Genomic DNA, 18822 nt, shown 5'->3' on the forward strand with positions numbered 1-18822 from the left:
GAAGGATGGAGCGTGTGAAGTGGACAGACAATAAAAAACGAAGCTGTACTGTATTGGAAAGAGTGGATGAAGAGAGAATGGTTAATGAATCCTATTAGTCTAGCGGTGATAGGGATGAAATTGAATTATATATACTCGTAATATGTTAATGTCACTTCAGTCACCCAAAAACTAATTACGAATAAATGGAGAGAAAACTAGCTCTTTGTATTGTTATGGAAATATAAAGTGCCTCCATTGTTGTATTTCTGGGAAATGTTTCTCAGCATGAATCGGGGGAACGCTCGCCAACTTATATTATTCATAAGATACACACATACTGCGGTTCTGCTTGCCTGCAGGCACCATGGGTCGATGTTCAGCTGTCGCTGAGATTCGGTCTCCTTGGATATTTATAAGATCTGTGTTGATGTGAACCGGTAATAACTAAGATGGCGGGCGAGCGCAATGTAATGTAATTCAATCGTTCCCTCCCCTGGAAAGTAATTTTCAATTCTATGGTTCGCTGTGACTGAAAAAGTGACGGATATTATGTCGTAACCATGGCAACAAGTCCTTCATTACGCCGCGCCGCATTACCAACTTATCTACGTTTGAAGCAGAAAATAACACTTTCACGAATGAAATGTAATATAGCCTTATTTTCTCGCAGAGTTTTTCCTCGATTGTAATATTTTGGTATAAATCGCAACTAAATCCTTTCTTTTTTTTTTCTCCCACAGCCAAGTTGGACGGCGTGAAGACGTACATGAGGATGAGAAGAGTTCCAAATCATCTTCAGGTCAAAGTCATAAAATGGTTCGATTATTTGTGGCTCACCCAGAAGTGTTCCGACGAAGAGAAGGCTGTCAGCTGTCTTCCAGGTGAGAATTTTCCAGTTCCCATTTATTAAATTATTGCTTTCTAAATAGAAGACAGGTCTACTGACGACCATCCTAGAATGTATGTACAAGTATGTTATGTGTGTTATTCACTAATGAACGTACATGAGCAAACTGATTTTGACGGAAGTTGAAGTAAATACGCAAGAAAAAAAATCTTGAAGTCTAGTAGATTTCAATTAGACATTCAGCATGTTTCCCAACCGCAGACCCGCGGTCCGGTACCTGGTCTGGCGTTAATTACTCCGGACTGTAATAACTATTCTCCTGGAATTTGTCATTTTACTTTTCTAAGCATTTTTCACAAATGAATAAATATTTCATAGTGGAAATATTCTTAGGAAAATAATTTTCAAAATTGTGTCGAAAAGGGCATATCCAGATCGTCTCTATTTAAACTTACATGAAATAGCAGTCAGATTTCTTCTTTGGTTTTCCACCACATAACTATGTGAAACTGCATTTTCTGCCATTGCTAGTAGGTAGATCGAAATGATAGCCGTCCAAATCTTGGATTTATTATTATTATTATTATTATTATTATTATTATTATTATTATTATTATTATTACTATTGCAATGAACTTAAGTGGATTGTTGACCTTTGTGATATTATCAGTGAAGTTAGGAACCTACGCATGGCATGCTAGCTTACTGTTGAACAAATTGATAGGCCAACGAGTGTTTTAGTAGTTGGATGTACATATGTGTTTTGAGAAAGTTTGAGCATTGCGGGCTTAATAGAATCCGGGTTTCAAGTTAGTTCTATCTTTTTTTATTTGGTTAGTTAACGACGCTGTATCAACTACGAAGTTATTTAGCGCCGATGAGATTAGTGATAGGGAGATGGTATTTGGCGAAATGAGGCCGAGAATTCGCCATAGATTACCTGACGTCATTCGCCTTACGGTTGGGAAAATCTCGGAAAGAACCCAACCAGTAATCAGCCCAAGCGGGGATCGAACCTGCGCCCGAGCGCAACTTCAGACGGGAAGACAAGAGCCTTAACCGACTGAGCCACGCCGGTAGCTGTTGTTTTGTCTATCGGCAGCTCGAAAAGACCTAGACTGTAATTTCTGAACCTAGAAAGCAAGCTTCTTGTTTTGCAGAGTTCAAATAGGCCTATGTTGCGATGTTTTGACAGCAGAAGAGGAAAATGAGTAAACTCTATTATCGACGGCTCGAACAAGACTGCCTCACTATCTGCCGACCACAGAGAGGTCTGAAGAAAGAGCTGGTGACCGAGCAAGCACGAATGAATGTTGAGGAATCGAAGTAATGAATGTCACGTGGATGACTGTTGAAACTGTCAAGTAAGCATGGTGAGTCGAAGTGACAAAGTCGAAGTAATATTCCTTCTTTTTTTTTAAGTTGGGAGATAGAGGTGAAAATGAAATTATACGGAGTAATGGCAGGGAGGAGGGATATGATGATAGAGACTGGATTAATCTTGCTCAGGATAGGGACCAATGGCAGGCTTATGTGAGGGCGGCAATGAACCTCCGCGTTCCTTATAAGCCAGTAAGGAAGGAAGGAATGGCAGACAGAGTAACTGTCTTGTGCCTCCATGTTAATTACTCTAACAACCCACTTGATTAGAACCATGTGCCTGGTGTGGCCTAACTCATAAAGCGAGAGACAAAACAAATGTCTCCTTTCTTCCTTGTTTGGCACGGGTGCACTAGTAACGTAAGGTTAGCGTGAAATTCTTGTTTGCGCACTTCCCTTCGGCAATCTGAGAATCACGTGACGACCACATGGGGTTGTTGTCTGCGCAACCCTTCACGTAATTGGAGGGAGAAGAAAGGGCGTTTTGTCTTCGGCCTGAACTACGAATAACCGGCAGCTGCTAGAAAAGAATTTCGTACTACGCCCTATGAAAGATCGAGATTACAATTTCAATTCTGAAATATACGTAATATGTGAAGTTTATGAATTTTCGATTATAAAGCAGTGATCCATTCATGATTTTATCACTTTTTGTTCTATTTTCCAAATATTTTGGTGAAAATGCAATTATTGTGTTTAGAAAATTAATTATTCGAAACTCTTTAATATTCATAATTTAATTCAACTCACTGGTCGGATGATTAACCTATATAGAAGCTTTAGCACTAAAACAGGAGTATTACATTCATGTTTTTCCACGTGGTTGGCCGCGCAACTCCTCATGTAATTGGAGGGAGAAGAAAGGGCTTTTTTGGAGGAAGTAATATCAAAATATGCCAATGTAAGGGATAATGTTCATGTGTCTGCAATTTACTGTTTTTATCAAAAGAGATTAGTACTACCTAAAACAGAACTAAAATAACGGAAATATTGTCTAAAGATAATTTTGAACATAATAAAACAAAACCAAAGACTGGATAATTACATTATTGGTAAAATATTAACAAATATACATTTTAAATGCTGCACCTACTCGTTTAATGTGTAAAAGATACAGATCAGCCAAATGCAGGGAATCAACGCTCATTGAATATGTAGCCTATTGGATGTAACATTTCAGAAGAGAAAAAATGATATATGTTTATTTGGTAGTAAAGATTGCTTAGTTCTCATATATGACTTCTCAAAGTGGATAAATGTGGTATCAATACAGTGTAACGCCTCAGGTGAATTAATATTTAAATTTTAAAATGTGTTCCCAAATAACGGAATACCGGTAGGTACCTCAGACTCCAGTAGCAAACTTTATGCCATAGGCCAGGCATGCCAAATTCAGTTGAAGGAGAAAGTATAAGATACAAAGATGGCGGATAGCTACGTGTAACGACAACGACGGCTCGTGAACTTGCACAATTTCCGAAGGTGTAAAGACGTTGCAGGTAGAAAATATTAGTTGTAGTTATTGATTGTGGAATTGGAAGTATTATTAGTAAGAATGGGCAGGAGAAACCGCAGCCAGGAAGAGGATGTAGATGATTGTGTAAAAAGAAGCATGCTGGATGCTTGGAAAGATCCTGCCATGTTACAGCAGCTTGCCAACCTTCTCAGGGACTCCCTACTGGACGAACTGAAAGCCGCGCTGGATAGAAACACGGAGGTGATCCAGAGACTGGAAACGGCCCTGATCGAGAAAGAGAAGAAAATTATAGAATTGGAGGAGAAACTTGAAGAAAAAACAGACAGCCTGGAACAATATCAGCGACGCCAGTGCTTAAGGATATTCGGAGTACCAGAGTCAGAGCACGAGGATACAGACATTATCGCCATCAACATTGCAGCTCAAATCGGCGTCGAACTGGAGCCACGGGACATCGACAGAAGCCACCGCGTAGGGAAGAAGGGTGAGAGGCCACGGGCAGTGATAGTGAAGTTTGTGAGCTATAAAAAGCGAAGAGAGATGTTCCAAAATAAAAGAAAATTGAAAAATTCCGGAAAAACGATTCGAGAAGATTTAACACAGAGACGGCATAAGTTACTGGGCGAGTGTATATCAAAATATGGACTGAACAATGTGTGGACTGTGGACGGCAATATTTTTGTGAAAAATGAACATGAAAAGAGGATTATCAGCAGATCTTCGGACATACAGTAGATGTAAGTGCAAATCACAAGTCTAACGCTGTATTTAGATACTAGTTTATTCTCCATATTAATTTGTTTATTAGTACATAATTAAGTTAGTGTTATTATTATATTTCACTGCAATTTTTCTGCACCCCTAACATTTGTTCATTAGTATATAATTAATTTAGTATTAATTCTGTATTAACTGCAATATCGTCCTATTATACCTACTTTACCAGTATCTAGTTTAGTCATATAATCAGTTATAATTTCGTACTTTTAGAATTTACGCCTGTAAACTTCAGCATTGAGACAAGTGAATAGTCGTTAAGTTGGCAACATTAGCACATAACAATAGAAATCCGACAGACTCTGACAAGGAAGAAGACAATGACCCTGTCCCATTCTACTCCTCTTGCCCTGTCCCCCTCTCTACCATAGACCCAACCTGCACCCCTGAAGCTCTGTATGTCATAAAAACAGCTTTCTCTGAATATCCTCTTTCTCTTAAAATTGCTCACGTTAATACTCAAAGCTTAGTTTCTCACATCGATGAAATTCACGCAATATTTACACCTTTGAATACTCATGTCATATTAATATCTGAATCCTGGCTAAAACCGTCATTAACTAATGCTATTGTTCATCTGAATGGGTACACGTTAATTCGTAACGACCGCTTACATAGGCGAGGAGGCGGCGTTGCAGCTTACGTTAGGTCAGACCTAAACCCCAAAACTATTTATGCTTCCCCTAGTGAACCTACTGCTCACGCTGAAATGTTATTCGTAGAAATCAATTTATCTTTCTCTAAATGTCTTGTTTGTGTTATCTATCAACCGCCCAGCATAAATGACATCGCTTCTATTGAAGCAGCTTTAGTCAACGTTCTTCCTAATTATGAACACGTTGTAATGATGGGTGACCTAAATACAAATCTAATTGCAACTGAAGACTATTCTACTAGACAACTACTGACAGTTTTCCAATCGTGTAATATGACTGTACTTCCCCTCAAACCGACACATCACACTCAGCATAGTGAAACTCTACTTGACGTTATAACTACAAATAATCCTGACTGTGTATTAAATCATGGTCAGTGTGCAGCTTCAGGCATATCAGGTCACGATATAATCTATCTCACATATTCTCTCAAATGTCCCAAGCCAGCGCACAAAACCGTAACATTCCGTGACTTAAAACGTGTTGACGATACAGCATTAACTGCAGACGCGCTGAAAGTACCGTGGCATACTATCTGGACATTACGGACAGTAGACGAAAAAATTGACCGACTTAATGATTATATATTATCGTTATTCGACAATCACGCGCCCATTCAGACGAGACGTGTTAAGAGAGCTCCTGCTCCCTGGATGACTACTGAAATCAAGACCCTAATGACTTCTAGAGACGTGGCACATCGTAAGTACAGACATGATAAAACTGACGTAAATCTTCAACATTATAGACAGTTACGAAACAAAACGACTCAGGCAATAAGAAATGCAAAACTGAGGTTTTTCCATGAACTTATAACACCGGACTCAGATTCAGCCGACCTGTGGAAGAACTTACGAACAATAGGCTTAGGGCGCAGCAAGACTCAGGTAAACGGGACACCATTCACAGTGGACGAACTGAATGACCACTTTGTTTTGACACAAACAACGGGCGTGAACGAAACAACAAAACAACATACAATTGACGAACTAAACAGTATTACCCTACCAGAGAGGGAAAAGTTTCACTTTCTGTACCTTTCACATGATGACGTAAAGAAGGCAATAAAGCGTATTTCGACCAAAGCTGAAGGATCAGATCGGATTGGAATAAAACTGCTCCAGAAAATTATTGACGTAATACTACCAACCTTGACCCACATTTTTAACGCCTCACTCATAACCTCTACATATCCTCGACTTTGGAAACAAGCTCTCATTAGACCTATCCCGAAAAATAAAATTCCTGAGTCCCCAAACGACTACAGACCAATTAGCATCTTACCAGCTCTGTCAAAAGCACTGGAGCGCGTAGTACATAAGCAACTGACTGACTACCTCAATGAGCATTGCTTACTTGACGACTACCAATCTGGTTTCCGTGCAGGACATAATACTACTACTGCCCTTTTAAAAGTGATTGAAGACACTCGAGAAGCCAGCGACAGAGGAGAATTAACACTACTGACATTACTAGACTTCAGCAAAGCTTTCGACACAGTTGACACGGATCTCCTTTTATGCAAACTAAAAAACTACAATCTTTCTAACAGTGCCGTTGCTTGGTTCGATTCCTACCTTCGCGAACGCCAACAATGTGTATCAGCCGGTGGTCATTCTTCCAATTGGCGTACCGTCAAGGCCGGAATCCCTCAGGGCTCGGTTCTTGGGCCATTACTTTTTACGCTTTATATAAACGACGTAACAAAGATCTTAAAATATTCAAAACACCACCTATACGCTGACGACTTACAACTTTATATTCATTCCCGAACTTGTACAATCAATGACTCTGTGACCAGAATTAATGAAGATCTAGCATCTGTAGCTCAATGGGCGCAAAAATTTGGACTCAGACTAAACCCAGACAAATCACAAGCTATAATAATGGGCCACCAACGAGCATTAAACAAAATAGATCTAGCCACTGTATCAAATACAAAAATAAATAATACTACAATTACATATAGTAAGACAGTAAAAAAATTTAGGGGTATATTTAGATTCAAATTTAAATTTTCAAAGTCATGTGACCTACATATGTAAGAAAACTTTTTCCATAATTCATTCCCTCAAACACTTAACCAATGTTTTACCTCTCAGCCTTAAAAAGAACTTGATCCAAACTTTAGTGATGCCCCACTTCGATTATTGCGATTCTTTATTCACGAATCTAAATACTGATCTTGCCCATAGACTACAGCGTGTTCACAATATCTGCGTTCGTTTCGTTTGTAACATTAGAAAATTCGATCATGTAACACCGTCACTAGAATTGTTGTCTTGGAGTCCACTTAAAGAAAGAAGATTCTTCAACTCTCTCTTATTACTATTTAAAATCATCCACACCTCCACACCCTCTTACCTAGCATCTCGTTTTGTTTACCTTTCACTACCTCGAACCCGGAACATGTACCTTCTCTCTATTCCTCTGCACAGAACATCCTTCTACTCATCATCTTTCAGCATATCTATTCCACGCCTCTGGAATTCTCTCCCTGACCACGTCAGAGACTGTCGGATAATATCAAAATTCAAATTTAAATTAAAAAATCACATTCTAGTTCGTGGAATTGTTTGTTGAACACATGTCAGGTTGCGCAACTTCACCTTAACCCATGACATATAGTAAATATTGTAACTATGCTGTTGTAAAATTGAAAATTAATATGTAATGTATTTATTATTATTATTATTATTATTATTATTATTATTATTATTATTATTATTATTATTATTATTATTATTATTATTATTAGTATTAGTATTATTATTACTATTGCTACTATTATTATTATTATTATTATTATTATTATTATTATTATTATTATTAATATTATTATTGTCAGTTATCAATATCATCATTGCTATCTCTGTTTTCTTTCTTTTCGTTGTATTAGCTCGATGAGAGCACTATAATGTACTTTTGACTCTGTTGACCCTCTATAGGGCTTTAACTTAATTTGTATCATTTTCATCAGTGTTTGTATTTCTTTTTTGTATTTATATGTGCTATCTGGTAGGATGGAAGAGAAGGCCTTATGGCCTTAATCCTGTCAGATTAAATAAATTATAAATAAAGTATGACGTCAACCTCACTCCAAAACTTATAGACACGATTGACGTCCATGCATCGCTCTCAATAAAAAACTTGCTTCAGTGGCCGGTAGTACATAAACTCTTGTTGTAAAATCGATCAACACTATAAACAAAAATTAGTATAAGACTGATAAGTCCACACACAAACTATTGAACATTCATCTATTTAGTGATTAACTGATCGCACACATTTCTTGTTTTGCACTAATGTATATCAATATTCAGCTCAACTGTGTTAGTATATAGACGCAGAATAAAGACAAGATCATATAATTTCACCTCGAGTGTGCAGCTGATTTAGGCTACATTGATTCATTTAAAAAAATACTAATCACAACAATATGTCGACATTGCAATTATACGAATTGCTACATTTTTCATGTTGATAGATTATCTGTTGTCAATGACTAGTACAGTATATAAATCTCTACCACTTTTCCTTAATGTTTTTTATGAAACTGTTGTCAACAAATCGCTTAACCATTTTGTCATTTATTAAATTACAAATCAAATAAAAATAAAATTACATAAACTAAGGAACACAGCAACAATTTTACATAATTACATACCTGTAAGTTTGTTTTTCTCAAATTCTTTACCATGGGCAGAATTGCAATGACGTCTTATATTATTATAAGGCCGTATATAATGAAATTGAACGAAACATAACAGGCAATTACCTTTATTATCTCCTTCGACAACAAAGTAACCACGTTCCCATTTCTCACTGAAGCTGTATCTTGGTACTGTAGACAGTACCATTTTCAAATATTCTGTAATTTGCTCGGCATTGAATGTTTGCGTTCTGCAGGTAACGACTAACTAAACAGAGTGAAGGGTCTCGGACAGAAGATGGAGAAAGTAGGGATCGTAATGTTTGCGCATGTTTGGCATCCCTGCCATAGGCATATCATTCATATTAATTTCAGAAATGTCCTATAATTTGAGGTCTGTTAATTGAGACGTGTAGTTGCAAAATCAGATACGGTACATCACTTTTTTTTTCGAAAATGAGTTAATATTATATTCCATATCTTCACACGATTCTCCAACTGATATAGCACTATTATGCTCCAAAGTCAGATACATCACATGGATTTGTATGATGAAAGAATAGTATTGGTTGCAAATCCTTGGTTCCTTGCAAACGTTTCTCCTTCATACTGAAAAATTATGTTTTAGTGATGTATCTGATTTTGCATCTAAACGCCTCAATTAGCAATGTATGCTAGGTCTAGTGTTATGGTAGGAACAATTTCTAGCAAAAACTTATAACATGACATTTATTAATTCATGAAAAGTTCTGTTACAATAGATTTATTTAAAGAATAAAAATAAAGTACTAATAGCCTATGCTAATCTATGAAATACGTAATGGCAAATAAACCAAAATGAATTCGATTATGTTGCTACAAACAGATGTCTGTGTTACCCACAGAGATTGTAACTGAATTCTGAAATCTAAAATTCCCGCACGGATAGAGTTGTCATACGTACCGGAAAACCGCAACTGTCCCGATTTTTAGAATCAAAATTACAGTCCGGCCGGATGGCCAGAAAATTATAAAAATCCCAGAATTTCGTTAATATCGTAGCAAACAATTCAAAATGTTTGTGATTAAAATTACCGCGAAATTATTTATTCGATCTATGTATTGATCAATTATGTATATTTCGCTTTTCGTATCTTTATCCTAATAACTATAGGCTGCAATTTCGAGATCTACTTTCTCTCTGTCACGCTTTACCGTCTGCTCGCGTCCCTTCTTCTTTCCTCTTCTTTGTAGTCTTGCACATAATTTAGAGGATCTTCGAGTTATTATGACTAAAAATTGTAAATGATTAACATGAAAAACAAAGTTCAATGAAACGCATTCGCGAAGTACTATCCCTGCATTAAGAAAGTACGTTTTGAAGATAAAGTTTATTGCCAACTATGCAAGTAAGTACTGTTGAAAGAAAAGTAATGTCTTCTTAATATTCATAATACTGTGGCAACCGTGCTGGAAAGTTCTCGCTGCCTCGGGAGTCGAGCACGCGTTCGGCAGAAGGCAGGGCGAGCGGGAAGGAAGGCGGCGGAGAGGGGAGACGCAAGTCTGCGCGCGCGGTGCGGAGAATAGAGGGGAAGCTGCGAGACGCTGGCCGCCGTGCTGGTGAGAGAGGAAGGAGGCCAACTGCGGCGGAAGTGGAGAAACGTCTTGAGACAGATTAAGTAACGAAACGTCCAGAACAGATTGTTCCCGAAAATCTAAGGTACGAGAATGTGTGACTTAGTCAATAAAAGCGCGAGCAGTTCAGAGAGCCATTTTAGTTTGGTGAATAAGTCAGTTTTGTGAAGTACCAGCGAACGAGCAAGGAAGCAAGCCTTCGAGACCGGGGTTCGACGCGAATGAACTTGAGTAACTATGGCAGCGTCCAGGCGGAAGCAACGCGTCCGGGAGTCTTTGGTTCGCCGTGAATGAACTTGAGTAACTGTGGCAGCGTCCAGGCGGAAGCAACGCGTCTTGGGTTCCCAGTGCAGTGAACTTTGTCTGAAACTCTTGGGTTCGAAGTGCACCGTGGACTTGAGTGAGTGAGCTAGAAGAGCTAGCCAAGGCGAACGAACTAAGAACTGGCAGTTTTGTTGTACATAGTGCTTTGTGAACATTAGTTGAGATTAGGAGTACATTGTTGTTGTTCTCAGTAATCCACGTGCATTGTCATTGTCGTCTGTGGAGTGAATAACGAATACTGTGTTGCTGTGCTAAGTGGAATACCCATTGTTGACGGCAATGTTTAAACCCAGAAATAAAAAGTCATTATTGTTGTGAATAAAAGTTACATTATTGTTGAATTAAAAGTCACAATACATTTATTCCAGCAATAAGTCATATGGTGTTTGTTCCGGTTTTCATAATTCAGAATATATTATATGAATACGGTAAGTCGTGTCACAGTCTTTATGACTCAGGATGTGACAACTTTACACACAGAGTAATTGAGTCCTGGAATCGAAGAGGAGCTCAAGTCCAATGCACAGTGGTACCACTCTAATATATACAGTCACGAAGCTTCAGCTATGAGGGTGCTAGGAACAATTGACTATGCCGGTACTATTTCGCATTGTCTCTAATGAGGCGATATTAGCGTTCCTAGTGGTTAGCAACTATCTATGGATGCATATTTACTACGTATTGAGCTTCGTGACTGTATATACTAGACCAGTGATGTCAACTGATGCCCATAGACCAAGCGTGCGCTTTAGAGCCCAGGAGAGTCTGAGCGCTTTACGGCGGAAAGGAAAGAGACAGACGAAAGAGTTAGTAGTCTATATGCAGCTTGGTCGAGCTATATACAGGGATAGCCAGCACTGAGTCAATGGATAAAGGGAAGATAACTTATTAAAACTATATCCATGTTAATTTTTAGATTTGTCTGAGATGTATAAGTCTGTGGCGTATACTGGTTAAAGGGTTTGGGCTACCGCTGACCCTATTATTACAAAAAATATATCTAACAATTACTTTAATTTTAATTACTATGGTAAAACTAATAATACAAAATTATTACATTATGTTATATTATAAACTTTTTCTTTTGTACTTTCCTTGGGCTACCGCCGGTAGCCCCAGTATCCCGCAAAATACGCACCTGGTATAAGTGCATTATAAGTATGTAAGTTTTAGTTTTAATTTCATTTTTCACAAGTTTGCTTTTTTATTCTAAAGGAATATTTTCTCAACTTTTCTACAGAAAAGTGAAATTTTCAGATATGTTTGTTTAGTAGCCTTACAGGTACTAAAACAATGTTTTCGTAAATTTTATATATCGTAAATACGTAGGCCTATTACTGAAGTTACTGTATTAAAATGTATGAAAATATTCGCATGGAAAATGTTTCTAAAGAAATGAATTAACAAAGCAAATACTGTTACATCACATACAAAAGATATGTGCCTATATGTTGGTAAAACGTCATCTCTATAGCTTCAGCAGATTTCGAGATAATTTAATATTCTGATAACAGAAAGTTGCGCACCAATATCACTTAAAAGAACAATTCGATAAGAGTTTTATTATGTAATATTAGTTACAGTTAAAACATATACCTAAACAACTTTGCTTCGTACAATATTGCTTTGATTACCTTTATAAGGCTAAAGTTACCATCTAAATCAATTTCAACTTATCATGTCATACTCAGTGTCTTTCTTTGGGATAACACTTTCTTTATGAATGATGTGTTTAATTCACTTAGTGCAGTATAGTTGTAGTTATTATGGAATTTGTGTAAATATTCCTGCTTAGTAGAATACAAATAACGCAACAGCATGTCGTCGCAATAACACAACAGCATGTCGTTGCAATAACGCAACAGCATGTCGTTGCAATAACGCAACAGCATGTCGTTGCAATAACGCGACAGCATGTCGTTGCAATAACGCAACGCCATGTCGAAAATCGTATTCTTGTTGCGATAATGCAACAACATGTCGAAAATCGTATTCTTGTTGCGATATTGCAACACCATGTCGAAAATCGTATTCTTGTTGCGATAATGCAACAACATGTCGAAAATCGTTTTCTTGTTGCGATATTGCAACACCATGTCGAAAATCGTATTCTTGTTGCGATAATGCAACACCATGTCGAAAATCGTATTCTTGTTGCGATAATGCAACACCATGTCGAAAATCGTATTCTTGTTGCGATGATGCAACGCCATGTCGAAAATCATATTCTTGTTGCGATAATGCAACAACATGTCGAAAATCGTATTCTTGTTGCGATAATGCAACACCATGTCGAAAATCGTATTCTTGTTGCGATAATGCAACACCATGTCGAAAATCGTATTCTTGTTGCAATAACGCAACGCCATGTCGAAAATCGTATTCTTGTTGCGATAATGCAACAACATGTCGAAAATCGTATTCTTGTTGCGATAATGCAACACCATGTCGAAAATCGTATCCTTGTTGCGATAATGCAACAACATGTCGAAAATCGTATTCTTGTTGCGATAATGCAACGCCATGTCGAAAATCGTATTCTTGTTGCGATAATGCAACAACATGTCGAAAATCGTATTCTTGTTGCGATAATGCAACACCATGTCGAAAATCGTATTCTTGTTGCGATAATGCAACACCATGTCGAAAATCGTATTCTTGTTGCGATAATGCAACACCATGTCGAAAATCGTATTCTTGTTGCGATGATGCAACGCCATGTCGAAAATCGTATTCTTGTTGCGATAATGCAACAACATGTCGAAAATCGTATTCTTGTTGCGATAATGCAACACCATGTCGAAAATCGTATTCTTGTTGCGATAATGCAACACCATGTCGAAAATCGTATTCTTGTTGCGATAATGCAACACCATGTCGAAAATCGTATTCTTGTTGCGATAATGCAACAACATGTCGAAAATCGTATTCTTGTTGCGATAATGCAACAACATGTCGATGTTGCTACGTATATGTCGCAAGATTATGATTTTCGACAAGTGGTTGCATATATGTCGCAAGATTACGATTCGACATATCGGTTGGATTGATGAGGGCGATGTATTGAAATAAAAACAAATTTATACACAAGCACTGTAGGTTTATTGTGATTAAATCAAAACTGTATAAATTACTACATTATTATTATTTACACACACACATTTAAATCAAAACTATATAAATTACAACATTATTATTATTTACACACACATTTAAATCAAAACTATATAAATTACAACATTATTATTATTTACACACACATTTTACTCTTGCACACACCTTCTTTTACATGGCGTTTCATAAAATCCATGCGGTGCTGTATTAATCCCATCTTGTAATACAACTCCCTTATCATCGAAACAATTTAAAGTCACTTTATTTATAACATTGTAAACACATTGTGAAAATATGATCTAATAGCATTGTTTTTTTGTGTAAGTAGTGATACCAGAGTCACGACATGTTGCATAATCTTCAAACGTAAGTTCATTCCTAATTACGCTTTTCTTAATGCCCTTCAGTTTCTTAATTTCAAAATCTGAACACTTTAAGGCAAACACTTTAGCCTTCAAACCAACAAACTCATCAATATGCGAATTTGGAATTTCATCCTTGAACTTCCCAAGCACACCTTTATTATGTGATGAAAATAAAATATGATTTGTTGAATACACACTAGTATCCAAATGATCCCGCACATTTTGCAGATCATGGTACAAATCATCTGTTTCAATCAGATATATAAAACTGTCTGTATCCGTATAACACAACTTCAATTTATCGCCAAACTGTTCTTTCATAATGCTATAGTGAAAATTGTACATGTGCACTTTTGAAAGTTCTAAAATACACATACCCACATATAACGCTTTATCAAACAAAATTTGAGTTTGCGCTAAATGAATACCCACCAGATTTTCAGCATAAATTACTCTGTCAAGAAAGTGTGGTTTCGAAATGAGTTTTTTTTCAGTTTCTCATCGTTTGAAACTAATCTGAAATGCAGTCTTTTTCGAACATTTTCCATCGTCTTTCCAAATACCGCGTTATTCATAAGCTTCAAAAAGTCTTTTTCAAAGTCATTTTTTGCATTTTTACGCATTTCAGTATTCAAATCAATGTATTGTTTTAACCAATACGATTGCTTGAATTTTATAATACGGTGTATTTGGACAATTTGCAAACCATTATCCACTGCCTGTTGCAAAAGTTAGTAGTGCGCCACGTAGTGTTGTTTGGAATGCAGTGTTGTCAACAATTTTTTATGCTTTCCACCTGGTGGTTTCGCAAACTCAGCACAAAATGGTAAATCTCTATGTTTTTCAAACAGATGATTTGGATACTCTATATCAACCTCTAAAATATAACCTATTTCACTATCACCATTTATTGCTTGAAGATCAAAATGATGTATTTCCTCATCTGATAACCATTCAAATCCTCCATATGGTAATTTTTGTGACATGGCGAATCCATACAAATTATTCGCATCCACATAGTAAATTGCAGAAGGAGATTTAGAATCATCAAAATTTTCGCTTTTAGGATCATTCGCAACTGCGTGACGAGTCACACATTGACATATTCCACCACGGATCCCTTGCTCAAAAAGTAATAGCTTTGTCATGTCTGTAATCAGCTGCAATTCAACACCTGTTAATTTCAACATTGCCGAATATGCAAGTCCTGGTACTGTATAGTAATACAAACAATCTAAATCGTATGTTTTCATACACATTTCGCGAAAATTTTCAAACACATCTGTTAAGATGAGGGTGTCAGATTTTAAGTATAAATCTGAATATTCTCCCAGGGTCTGAATATTAAATGCCTCCCACACACATTTTGCGTGATTATAGTCCTCCTCGGTAATGTGCTCATTATTTAATTTGCTGAAAAACTTCTCCTTCGGCGGCAGGCAATTGTCCTCCAATCTATCTGATGTTGTCAAATAATCATAGGGAAAGACACCCTTACGAGAAACAAGATCAAATTTATCTTTGAACATTTTTTTCGTTTCCGAAAACTTATCATTTGGTACATTGTCTGCTAATTGTGCTAAGCTGGATGGCATAAACCGAAAAGAATCAAGAAATCGCATTAGCATATAACGTTTTTTTCTGTACGTGCTAGGGAAATTTTTAACAAAACTGATGTACTTTTCCTGTGTATTTGGTAGAACTTGAATGGGGTTGTCATCATAGCCCAATTCCTTCACAATAAAATGTCCATCATATGATAATAATAATAATAATAATAATAATAATAATAATAATAATAATAATAATAATAATAATAATGATGATGATGATGATTTATTTAACCTGGCAGAGTTAAGGCCATACGGCCTTCTCTAACACTCAACCAAATTATGTAATACAATAGGAATAAAGTGCTGATGCTGATACCTCAAATTACACTCATTGTGAGCAGCACCGCGAATTTTCCCCGTCGAATGATCATGATCTCGAACTTCAACATGTTGTTGCATTATCGCAACAAGAATACGATTTTCGACATGGCGTTGCATTATCGCAACAAGAATACGATTTTCGACATGTTGTTGCATTATGGCAACAAGAATAGGATTTTCGACATGGTGTTGCATTATCGCAACAAGAATACGATTTTCGACATGGTGTTGCATTATCGCAACAAAAATACGATTTTCGACATGTTGTTGCATTATCGCAGCAAGAATACGATTTTCGATATGGCGTTGTATTATCGCAACAAGAATACGATTTTCGACATGTTGTTGCATTATCGCAACAAGAATACGATTTTCGACATGTTGTTGCATTACCGCAACAAGAATACGATTTTCGACATGGCGTTGCGTTATTGCAACGACATGCTGTTGCGTTATTGCAACGTTTTCGACATAATCCACAATGACAAGGACTTAAGGTGAGGTTACTCTCCCATCCCCAATGACAAGGAATTCAGGTTCATTCGAAATAAATCATTAAATTCATTTTTTATTATTACTATTCTCATATTATGCACACTACATATAGGTATTGTCTTAACAACCAATTATTATTATCTTTTGTCCTTGCATCTCACTTGATCACAACCACTTTTCTGTGAAAATGTCGCATTTATTTTCTATTTTCTATACACTCAATTGTTGAACAATGGCTTCAATATCCATCACTTCTTCCTTCAATGCGCTATGTTTCCTCTTTTCTCCTCTTTTAATCGTGTTCTGAAAACAATAATGTAAATTAGTCATGTACATGCTCTACATAATCACCATTCAATATCAGAACACAAAACATGCACTCACCGCTTTATAGTTGGGGCATGTTTCAATGCATGTCTCCCGCCACAATCTGTTTTTCCTCCTTTTTCCTTTTTTCTCAACAATTTTCACACTTTCCGACTTCTGTTAAACAGAAACAATCGCAAATATAGCCATTTTGAATCACAAATATAGACATACTTCATGTGGGGAAAAAAAAACTTACTGCTTTGTAGTTGGGACAAGCTTCATCACATCTCTTCCGATAAAATCTCATTTTAGGTGCTTTGACATCCATGGCAACAATCTCTGGTTTCTGGACAAAAACAAAATAAAAAATATCACCATTAAATATATCATAATATTATAATTAATAAAAGCAACATAAACTGTACTCACCTCTTTGTAAGTAAGACAGCTGGGATCACACAGTTCCCGCCACACATGTAAGCTGGACTCTTTGGGATCTGTGCATTCAATGCGATGTTCACCGTTACCCAAACAGGTATTGCGGTGATATGTGTCCTCATGTGTTGAAGGTGCATTTATAAAACTCATTTCCGTATTACCACAAGGCAACACCAATGACCAATCCGTATGTTACTGATTAGCACCATAAATTTTTCTTACCACCTCAGTGTGTACTTTCTCAGAATTTATTATATTGTATTTGCGTGTTATTTCATATGGTTCATTTAAACACTCATCTCTCACATCTGGAAAATATGCATACGTTACCTCAAATGGTAGTTTATATCTTTCTTCTTTCAATATTAGTGGACTATCAATGGCTAGCGCCACATCGTTTCCCATAATTGATCTATCCATTACACTCAATTATGCTTTCATATCCTCAGCTTTTATATCATTCATCATACAAACATGTATGAACTTGTATATTTCAAATCCCCCACTCCAACTATAATTACAAACATGCATGAACTTGTATATTTCAATCACATAACACATATTTATCTGCTACAATTACTGCACTGCGAACTGCTTCGGTAATAATGTGTGGCTTAAAATAAATCCAATAAATGTTACTTCAAAATGTATTAAATTATTAATCAATCCAATAAATGTTACTTCAAAATGTATTAAATTGGAACCATAATAATAATAATGATAATAATAATAATAACTTACAAACTTACAAATGGCTTTTAAGGAACCCGAAGGTTCATTGCCGCCCTCACATAAGCCCGCCAGCAGTCCTTATCCTGTGCAAGATTAATCCAGTTTCTATCATCATACCCCACCTCCCTCAAATCCATTTTAATACTATCCTCCCATCTACGTATCTGCCTCCCTAAAGGTCTTTTTCCCTCCGGTCTCCCAACTAACACTCTATATGCATTTCTGGATTCGCCCATACGTGCTACATGCCCTGCCCATCTCAAACGTCTGGATTTAATATTCCTAATTATGTCAGGCGAAGAATACAATGCGTGCAGTTCTGTGTTGTGTAACTTTCTCCATTCTCCTGTAACTTCATCCCGCTTAGCCCCAAATATTTTCCTTAGCACTTTATTCTCAAACACCCTGAACCTATGTTCCTCTCTCAGAGTGAGAGTCCAAGTTTCACAACCATACAGAACAACCGGTAATATAACTGTTTTATAAATTCTAACTTTCAGATTTTTGGACAGCAGACTGGATGATAAGAGCTTCTCAACCGAAGAATAACACGCATTTCCCATATTTATTCTGCGTTTAATTTCCTCCCGAGTGTCATTTATATTTGTTACTGTTGCTCCAAGATATTTTAATTTTTCGACCTCTTCGAAGGATAAATCTCCATTTTTTATATTTCCATTTCCTACAATATTCTGGTCACGAGACATAATCATATACTTTGTCTTT

General features: G+C 36.7%; 1 protein-coding gene across 4 annotated transcripts in view; it reads left to right on the forward strand.

Moving 5' to 3' along the window:
• Window positions 1–727: 727 nt before the first annotated feature.
• Window positions 728–18822, forward strand: part of LOC138704980 (cyclic nucleotide-gated cation channel-like) — a 243035-nt gene continuing 224940 nt past the window's right edge. For all 4 annotated transcript variants that reach the window (XM_069833485.1, XM_069833489.1, XM_069833487.1 and 1 more), the window contains exon 1: window positions 728–863. In XM_069833485.1, coding sequence (XP_069689586.1) covers window positions 749–863 — 115 coding nt within the window. In that variant the 5' untranslated portion in view covers window positions 728–748. The remainder of the gene's footprint in view (window positions 864–18822) is intronic.

The sequence above is a fragment of the Periplaneta americana genome, chromosome 8 (assembly GCF_040183065.1).
Source record: "Periplaneta americana isolate PAMFEO1 chromosome 8, P.americana_PAMFEO1_priV1, whole genome shotgun sequence".
NCBI lineage: Eukaryota > Metazoa > Arthropoda > Insecta > Blattodea > Blattidae > Periplaneta > Periplaneta americana.